Source organism: Musca vetustissima, unplaced genomic scaffold, assembly GCF_032173495.1.
Source record: "Musca vetustissima isolate MV318-11 ecotype Yass unplaced genomic scaffold, APGP_CSIRO_Mvet_v1 utg15158, whole genome shotgun sequence".
Classification (NCBI taxonomy): Eukaryota; Metazoa; Arthropoda; class Insecta; order Diptera; family Muscidae; genus Musca; species Musca vetustissima.
Genome location: NW_026887821.1, coordinates 642,830 through 653,341, shown reverse-complemented (window position 1 = coordinate 653,341; position 10,512 = coordinate 642,830). Strand labels below are relative to the sequence as shown.

At 37.1% G+C, this 10,512-nt stretch overlaps 1 protein-coding gene across 1 annotated transcript in view; it reads right to left on the bottom strand.

Annotated features, from left to right (window-relative positions):
* LOC133335566 (protein tolkin) overlaps positions 1-10,512 on the bottom strand; it is a 49,910-nt gene continuing 39,398 nt past the window's right edge. Inside the window, exons 2-12 of the mRNA XM_061543876.1 lie at positions 8,769-9,049; positions 8,189-8,712; positions 7,710-8,036; positions 5,328-5,564; positions 4,489-5,047; positions 3,907-4,105; positions 2,916-3,180; positions 2,010-2,859; positions 1,763-1,943; positions 1,436-1,689; positions 1-311 (exon numbers count right to left, since the gene is read on the bottom strand). Coding sequence (XP_061399860.1) covers positions 6-311; positions 1,436-1,689; positions 1,763-1,943; positions 2,010-2,859; positions 2,916-3,180; positions 3,907-4,105; positions 4,489-5,047; positions 5,328-5,564; positions 7,710-8,036; positions 8,189-8,712; positions 8,769-9,049 — 3,983 coding nt within the window. The 3' untranslated portion in view covers positions 1-5. The remainder of the gene's footprint in view (positions 312-1,435; positions 1,690-1,762; positions 1,944-2,009; positions 2,860-2,915; positions 3,181-3,906; positions 4,106-4,488; positions 5,048-5,327; positions 5,565-7,709; positions 8,037-8,188; positions 8,713-8,768; positions 9,050-10,512) is intronic.

Below are 10,512 nucleotides of genomic sequence, written 5' to 3'. Positions count from 1 at the left end.
TTATCTTAATATCTATTTTGATATCGATTGCGACTGTAGTATTGATTGTTGATGAGCAATTGATTTTCATTGAATTCATCATCATCGTCGGTCTCCTTAGATATATCCTCCTTGTAGATGGATCTCAAAGCTCCGGGGAATGCAGTGGCAATTTCAACACTATACGAATTACCTTCTTCCTCATCTTCTTCACTGTTGTCGAAGGGATTTACAGCCACATAGGAGGCTGAGAAACCTTTGTAATCAACACTGCTGTCGGTCTTGAAACGTACCAACAGAGAGTCGGTTAGAGAGATAATGTCTTGAGGTATCTAAAAAATGAAAAAAAAATCAAATTAGATTAAATTAGGGGGTGAAAATTTGTTCGAATAAAATATTCAATATAGGTCCACATTTTTACAAAGAAAATTGGGAACTTAATATAATAAGGAAACAAGATAGACCTATGGTTCCTTTTGAGAATAAGCATAGAATAATTTTCTGAGCTGATTAAAGCATGCTCGTCCGTCTGTCCATGTATTCTTGTGAACAAAGTACAGGTCGCATTTATGCTTCGATTTGGATGAAATTTGACACCAGTCACTTATTTGACCCAGGGAATAACCCTATTGCAATTGGTGAAAATCGGTTCAGATTTATAAATATAAATTTTGCATAGCACACTGAATTGATGATCTGTAATGATGAGTGCCAAGTTTCGTAAAAATCAGTTCAGATTTAGATATAGCTCCCATATATATTTTCGTCCCATTTCATGTAAATTGTGTACCAAAACCCTATATATATCTTTCGATTTGCAAGAAATTTGGCACAGCGTACTGAAATGAGTCCAGAATTATGAGTGCTAAGTTTCGTCCAAATCGGTTCGGATTTGGGTTTTGCTCCCATATATACTTTCTTCCGATTTTATGTAAATGCTGTTGAAAAGCCTCTATATTTCTTTCGATTTACACGAAATTTGGCATAGCGTACTGAATTTAGTCTCGAATGATGTTTGCTAAGTTTTATGAAAATCGATTAAAATTCAGATATAGCTCCCATATTTATTTTCGCCCGATTTCATGTAAATGGTGCTCAAAAGACCCTATATTTCATTCGATTTGCACGAAATTGCGCACAGCGTATTGAATTAGGTCGACAATGACGTGTGTCTATGTTTCGTAAAAATCGATTCAGATTTAGATATAGCTTTCATATATATTATCCTCCGATTGGGGTAATATATCTTCTCTAAGTCTGTGGTGTCATGTTATAGCATGGAAACCCCAGGTGACATTCAGAGTTCTCATAGAATAAAATTATCGATATATTTTTAAAGAGCAAAAATTTGTGGTAAACAACATTCATAATAGCCTGTCAACATAGTTCGGTAGGGTGTGGAATATACGTACATTTCTGTATAACTTAAAAATAAAAAATAAAATCCGTAACTCACCGTATTGCCACAATATTGTCCATACATTGGTCCACTGGTATCCTCCATACCCGAAAACACCTGAACGTAGTCGTATGTACAATTTTCACTGCTCTCCAAATCGAATGTTAAAAATATCAAATTCACATAGCTATTGGGTGGTGCCTGTATGGTCCACTCACAATCCATATTCATGTCATAATTCAAATTGCCAAAACGCGAATGCGAATAGAATTGTTGAATTTGATTTGTGGCACGCAAATAACCACCACAAGCTGCAAAACATAAAAACATACATCACATTAAATATCATCACTCCGCTCCTTGCCACACGTTCGTTCTACTTACATGTTGAATGGACAGCCGTGAAACCGCTATGCTGTTTATTCTTATCCGTTTTAAGTACCATATATAGCTGATTGGTGGATGAGGATATCGGGTAGGGTATTTTCTCACCACAGAAACGACCCAACAGGGAACTACTCTCCGAATCGCCATCATAAATTGCCACATTATCATAGGCACATTCCTGCAATTCGAAGTTAATATTCATTCATTATCACATTTGATTTCATTCATCATCTCCTCCCCTTACCTGATGCGACTCCACTTTGAATTCATTGAATATCAATTTTATGCGATGTCCTGGTGTCGTTGAAAAATGCCACACACAATCGGCATTCGGTGGATATAAATCCGGATAGTTCGGACTATAAATAGTGCCAAATGGTGCTGAAATTTCATGTTTACATTCACCTTCCTTGCAGTCATGACCATTCTCATGCAGCGAATAACCATTGTGGCACGAACACACATACGAACCGATTGTGTTGCGACACTCATGCTGACATCCGCCATTGTTAATCGAACACTCATCGATGTCCGTGAAGAACACAGCCGCGAATCCCGACTTTTGTATTGATTTGTCCGAATGGAATTCCACACGCAATGCATTGCCCTCCGAGGTGGCCGTGGGCGGTATTGAACTGCCACAATAGGTGCCAATCTTCTTCAAACGATTCTCACTGAGTTTAGAATAAATTGTCACCTTGTCATAGCCACATTCCGACTGATGATGGGTGGCTCCCTCCAAATCGAAATGGGTGAAATTCAGCGAGATTTTATGTTTGGGCGGTGCAATAATCTCCCAAATGCAATCCTTCAGCAGTGGGTAGGGGTCGGGGAATGAGGGTGAGGTAATGGTGCCGTTGGGATATTCAATGACACCGCCACAGGCATCCTCACAATGTTTCTTGTCGCTGTGCAGTTCATAGCCAATATGACAGGCACACTCGTAGCCACCCAGAGTGTTGATGCATTCATGTTCGCAGCCGTGATTTTGTGTTTCACACTCGTCAACTTCTTTCATGAATGTGGCTGAGAAACCGGGCTTTTGCACCGAGGTGTCCGAAACGAATTTCACAAACATTGTATCGCCAGTGGATCTGGAAAATAGAAGTGATTAATAATTTATGGATATTGAAATCCATGTGAAACTTACTTCATATTTGGTGGTGGCTTATAACCACAAAATACCCCAATCAGTGGGGATTCCTGTGAGGGTCCATCTCGAACTTCGACAAAATCATAAACACAACTATCATGATTTTCCACTTCGAATGATTGGAATTTCAGTGCCACCTGATAACCTTTGGGTACGGTAATTTTCCAAATGCATTCTTTATTGGGTAGATATTCCAACGGGTAGTTGGGTGACTCCAAGCGTCCTTCATTGTCATCGATATTCAATTCTCCGCCACAGACAACTGTAGGAAAAGAGAAATAAAATAAATTAGAAACTTCGACATATAAATTTTTTTTTTAATTTATGCCCATTAATAGCCCTATAAAATTGAACTTCTTTTGAAAGTCCCATAAAAATAGTTCTTAGAAAACCCCTTGCTCATTAAAAGTCCTTTAACATTATTTTATAAGAAATCCATGCCTTTTGATAGTCCTTTAAAAATATTCTTTAATAAATCCGCGCCTTTTGATAGTCCTTTAAAAATGTTCTTAAAAAATTTATGATTTTTTGGGTACTCAAAAATATTCTTAAAATCTTTTTAAAGTCCACAAATTATTTTTCAAAAAAATGTATTTTTAAGGTCCTCAAAAAATATCCGTTAAAAAAAATTGTTTAAAATGCAAGCCTTTTTAAGGTCCTCAAAAGTATTCTTTAACAAATCTAAACCTATTTAAGATCCTTGAGAAAAATATTCTTTAAAACTATAATCAATTTCACAATGCTGTAAAATATCTGTGTTCAGATTGAACATTGCTTCGATTAAATCCGAAAAAAAAACTGTCGGTATTCCCATTATTTTATTTTCCGAAAATTGTAACCATTACGACAAAAATTACATTTCCACAGAAATACCCCAACTAATAGCTATTTTCGCGGTAATTAGCTTTAATATCTCCCATATAATTCAAATTGCGTATTCAACACACACTCAGACACATACAAACAAATTCCCACTTTTATTACTTACCATCAAATTCCGCCTTAAATCCGCGATAGCCCTCGGCACGATGTGTATTGACATAGGTTAGCAACATGCGGCTAGAAACCGTTTTTAATATTTCACTGCTGACTTTGCCGCAAAAACGAGCTATTAAAGGTGATTGATGCCAGTAACCATCACGAATTTCCAAATAATCCGATTGGCAATTTTCCGATTTGAAAATATTCTATGGTGACATCGGGAGGAAGAATGCAGGGGAGAACAAAAAAAAATACAAATCAGAAGTTATACGGACAACATAACACTAATACTAATACGATTTTGCAAATGTTACAGTCATTGAACACTAAGCCAAAGGACACTGTCACACACACATACACTCACTCACACTTGGAAACACATTCAAGCGGAAATGCATTTCACATTAACGCACTTCGACAGTTTATGCATCAAATGGGACAAAATGCAATTGAGTCGGAGTGGTTGGTTGTATGTGTGTGTTGTTTGTGCATCTGTATCCAGGCGAGCATAATATAGTGTCAAAAACTACTCTCTAAAATGAAAATCAAGCCAAAATAACACCAACAAAAAAAGAACAGAAACACATACCAAATTCTCCAATTTCAAAACCACTCGTTCGCCATGTGTGGCCGTTATGCGCCACTCACAATGTTCCGTCTCGTTGGTCAGGGCACCGGCCGTGTGATACGAGGGACTGGCAAAGATGCCAGTGTTATCTTGAAATGTGCGACCGCATTTCGGACATTTATACAGCAAATTGGCCTGGGCAATATCACCGGCACTTAAACGCAACCGCTGACCGATTTCCGGCCGTTTGCGTCCCTTCACCTCGATGGGTAGGATGGTGTCCAAATATGTCCCCTTGGAGAAGGTATTGCGTGCGTAGTGCATAATCGAGTCGTAATCGTAGGCCATGCCCAAGGAGTCCACTTCGTCCGGTGTTAATTTATTGAAATTGTAATCCTGACCCTTCATGATGTTGTTGTGTTCGATGATAACATGTTTCTCGCGATCTGGTCGGGTGTGTTCATGCCAAAAGCCCACAACATGACCGAGTTCATGAACAACAATGCCAAATTTATCACAATTGCGGCCAATGGAGATGGCCTGTGGTCCGTTGCCACGTTTGCCAACGAAGGAGCAGCATCTATGGTACACAAAAGCAGAGAGACGAAAGAGAGAGAGAGGTGCGTTAAGAGAAGATATAAATTTGAAAATAATAATGATTATTGAATGGTTGCCCATTTAAATGGAGCGTAAACTTGATAACAATAACAGTGGTGGTCCAACACCACAATGACAACAACAACACCAACAGTACCACTTTGACTTGATTACAGCCCAGCCAGTACCAGTGTCAGTGCTGTGGTAAAACTAAAGTTGTCAATGATTTTGTTAAAACAACAAAAACAGCAGTGGCAACTTACCCACAACCTCGTATGGTGAACACAATATAGTTGGGATGCAATTCGGGTTCTCGTTCAACAAATTTAATACATGTGGAGTTCTCCCAGTGACGCATGGCCTGCTTGAACAGTGCCTTGTGCAGGCCACTGAAGTTGCCGTCGATTTCATAGGGTATTACACCATAATCCCAGACACGTTCCTTTTTGGCCGTTACAGCACGTGGTAGACGACGATGTTCACGCACAAAACTGAATTCACTGAAAATGTTGGAAGGAAAAAAACACAATTTTAGTGGGGAAGGTTAATAAAAATGTAACGAAAAAATCTTTATTGTAGTTGTAACTGAGATAGAGTATCAGTAAATTTCTTAAATTATTAAATTGCTAAAGGTAATGTGTAAATAAAGAAACCAGTAGTTGATTTGTTAACGTCACCATGGTGCGTATGATTTTTGTCAATACGTATACGCACACGTGTACTATATTTTAAAGAAAGAATCAACATTCAGTAAATTTTTCTAGGAAAGTTTACTTTCTTGGAACGGATGATCTACAAAAGCTAAAAAATTGTTGTATACTCGGAATAGTGTAAAGCTATGTTTGTGGTAAGATGTTGAACTTAGCCCTGGCGATAAATTTTTCCAAGGAGAGTCGTAAAAATTGGTTAATGGTAATGACTGAAAACCAAATATCAAGCATAACAAACGTATTTGACGCAGGAAATATGTTCAAAGTATAAACGAGGGCTATTTCTTACCTAATTATTCACATTGAAATCACTAAATCAAAAATGTTTTCATTATTTTTCAAAGTTTTCTCCAGCTCAATTTGAACACTTCTTCCTGTCATCAAGTCAATTATCGAAGCACTTCAATTCAAAATTAGGCACTTCGAAGAATAAGTTTTCAACAATTTCTGTCAAAAAGGTAAATTTAAGTCGCAAATTACTCAAGCGGACAAGTCGCCAAATGAACAGTGATACAAAGAAATCGGCACAATTTGCCACGAAGTGTATTTTGTGATTGACCGTCAAATTGCATGACAGAACAACCCGCCCAGATGTTCATTCAAAATGAAATATATTTTGGTGGTATAGTGCCACCGATACGCCCTGGCATTCTAATAACCTGTAGAGATCAGCATATGAAGTAGCGTCAGCTAGCGGAGATTAGCAACACTATATAAAAGGACCTCAACCCTAACCATTTCAAAATTACGTTATTTCTAGATCTGATCAAGCATTCACTTAGCTGGAATAAAAAACAGGGAAAGTAGCACAAGGACTAATCGGTGTAGATGTCGATGTTTGATGGAAGCCGATTTTCTCCTCCTAGGAGTATAGGGCTTCCGCAAAGCACCGCCATCTTACACGATTAGTCCTTGGGTTAGTTGCGGTAATCATTGTTTATTTTCCAGATAATTCGTATAATTATCGGGAAAATAAACAATTATTAGATGTAGTCGGTCCTAGGTTATGGGTATGTCATCTATCATTGTCTAGAATTATCTACTGATGCATGTCCTAGCTGACAGGGCTGCCATCTGTCATTGCCTAGAAATAACTCCTTTTTGCATTTTGTGCACTGGTTGGAGTCTTTGCTTATTTAGTGTTGTGATTTTCCTCTGGGTGGCGCTATCTCCTACCATTCCTATTCTGTGTAACTCTCACGTGTTGATGTCGATGTTGATAATTTGAATGTCAAAGGAATGAATGAATGTCAATTGGAAAGGGCTGTAAGTATGTTTTTCCAAAAATTGGAAAACGCTTCGAAAAAAATTATTCATCTTCAGCTGGGATTCGATCCCAAAAGCCCTCGGTTTTTATTTTGCAATACTATCCACTGAACAATTCAACCGATGCAAAAATTTATTATTCTTCAAATGTGGCAGACTTGCGACGATTTGTGTTTAAGAATGAATCCATGGAGCGTATTACTGCTGTCGATATGTATACGCGCCCTGTCGTATCATAAGAAGTAATTGTTGATTTAGGAGTGTAAATAGGAGCCATTTTTGGCTTATTTTCTGGCTGTCTGGCTATGTGACTATTATTGCAAAATAGCCTGGCGAAATCTTAGTTTGTTGTTTTTATAAAAAAATATTCATTAGTGGAGAAACTATGGCATTGTCCACCAAGGTACAAGGCATAGAAGACTATAGTTTCAGATCTCGGCATTGATTCTTATCAGTTCCTATAGTTTTTTGTTGGCATATTCCACCCAGAAGCTATTTTTAGCTTCATTACAAAAAACCTTTCATACCCAATTGTCCTTAGAAGTTCTCAGTGCTTTACTCCGTGGTCAACAAGGGAGTTGCAGACAAATGCTTACATATTACATAGCATTGAAAAAAATGGTATCCCAAATAACCCACCAACACTACTGAAATATTTCATATACTTACTCTTCTTCCTCCGCTTCATATGCTGGCACAATATTTGGTTTATGTTTTCGTTCCGCCTCCGCATCCATATCCAAGAATATATCACTTAATTTGGAATATCTCATATCATCATTGGCACTTTCAATTTCGGTGAAATTATTGGAATATTTCTTTATGGAATCATGTTCTTGACGATGATGTTTTTGTTCCGGCCTTGTTGTTTGGTGATGTTGATGGTTGTGATGGCGATGATGTTGCTTCTTTTCCTCACCCACTGGGCGAGTAAGTTCTTCCTTTAACTGTTGCATGCGTAGGTTATAATCTGATCTACCATTAGGATTACTGCGTCTAAAGTGGAAAAAGGTATTAAGGAAGGGATTATAAAAGAAAGAGAAATAACAGAAATCAAAAATTATAGGCGAAGATAAAGATATCCATTTAACAACTATTATTTCATTCTTCAATATTCTTCTTCTTTTTTTTCATATTTTTTATCTTACCTATTTTTCCGTCCTCTTCGATTTCTCCTCTTAATAATTGTACTGCTTCCCTTCAACTCTTGTATATCATCCAACTTCATACCATTACCTCCAGCATTACTATAAACATTGGGCAAAGTGGAACGTTGAGCCGGCAATGCTGTAGGCAGAATGACTATTTTTCGTTCCGAAACAAAATTATTACCCGTGTCCAATTCAATATCTTTGGTATTCGATTGTATTTTACGTTGATCGACATTACGATTACCCAAACCCACAGTGGATTTGTTGTATTTTTCTGCTTCAATTTGAGATTTGTCTTCCGATGTCAGAATGCTTTCGAATTTCTCAGCGGAAGTGTTAAAGGTTTTGTCCACTTTCTCCGGCAACACCTCTTCTTTACCAGCCAATACATTAAATTTATTTGGTATATTAATGGAATATTTCCTGGGTTCATGATCCTCGGAACTGATGACATCATTTTTATAATTTATGTTCTCATAGCTGGGATGGGTTTTGGGTTTCAGTAATTCATTTGCAAAGGACTGGAAAAAGATGTATTTTTTATTAAGGAATTGAAAATATTTCTTTCATTACATACCTCCACATTTTCATTATTCAAATCCGGTTTACTACTCGGCAATTTAGTCTTCCGCCTTATAATATCAGTCAACCCCTCTTCCTCCACCTGCAAACCCTCATTGTAGACTTCTTGTTTGAGTATTTCCATTTCCTTTTGAAATGTTTCGTTGTATTTGCCGGGAGCATCATTGACCGGTGCATCCGATTGCATGGGTTCTTCCCACATTTGTGTATAGGCCACCAGTGGATAGTCATCATCATATTGTAAATCGGGCAGGGCAATATCTCCCATAAAACCACCTGCAATACAAATATTTTAAATTGAAAAATAAAATGCAGATTATTGAAATATATTTTAAATGCATATCCACATCAAATACAGTTTCAAGTTTATATCAATATTCCCGCAGTAGCCAAATTACTATTTCGTGGCAATGTCTGTTATTAGTTAACAACAAACAATGGCCAACATTTTTCCAATTAAATATTGAATTTATTGAAAAATTACAATTGTTTAACATATTGTGGGTGGAATGAATATATATAAATGTGATATGTTATAATAAAGGGTAAATCTTTTTTGGAGTCCCAGAACTGTAATATTTTCTTAGCATATTGTTTGTAATATGGGTCTTAGTTATTTTATAAATAAGTAATCAGTGTACAGACCGTTTTTATAGACCAATTCGGCATATATGTTCGATGCTTTGGCCATCGTTCTAGAGGCCACAGACCTAAACCATTGATAACCTAGGCTTCAAAAAATTGGAATCACAGGAAGAAAATAATAACACAAAATAAACAAGGATCCCAACCACTGTGAAACATTCAAGGTGGCGTTGTTTCTACTCAACGTTAGATGGCAGCCCCATCACCTGGGACAGGCTAAACTAAACCAATTATATACTTAGGTGGAATAAAAGGATACAAAAATTAATGAAACTAACACAAAGACTAATCGAGTAAGATAGCGATACTTTGTATAAGACCTATGATTCCAGAAGTAGATGGAGTGACCTGATAAGGGAGAATCAATTGTTTATATTACATTATCCTCCAAAGGATCCCAACCACTGTAGAATTCAAGGTGGCGTTGTGTCTACTCAACGTCAGGTGGCAGCCCCATTACCTACAGAAGGTCTATGCTCCAAAGAGACCAAAAAGGTAGTACTCGAATTGTTCCAAATTTGTTACTCATTGGATATACAAAAAGGAGTGACCCATGTGCGAAATCTAAAAATGGCACAACAATGTGGCATTGGAAAGTCCACAAGATGTACTTTCAGAAAATGCATATTTCATAAAAATTCATAATGGATTTGGTTTATTTTGATGAATTTTTTAATCTATAATGGATTGAAATGACCTTTCCGGCCTTTGACTGTACTAATTCTATTTATTGCACAACGTGTCATTGAATTGTTATAAAAACGATTTTAAAATCGGTTATAGGTGTCTTTGATTATTGGCTAGTTAAAATCAATTTTATCTTCACGCACATCAAATATTTTTCGAACTGTGGCGGACGTACCCGAAGTAGTGGACCGTAATCCCCATCTTCGAGCATGATATAAGTTTGGAAAAAAATGTGACGATGTTAAAAGTTTGAATGAAATCAGTTACTATCTTCGGGTTACTATTTCGATGGAGCACATTTGTTCACATCAAGGTATATATTAGGTTGGGGAAAAAGGTCGTCGAAAATGTCCATAAACTCGGAGAAATGATCAAAGTTGACCGATATTTTAGCAGTCATAACATCT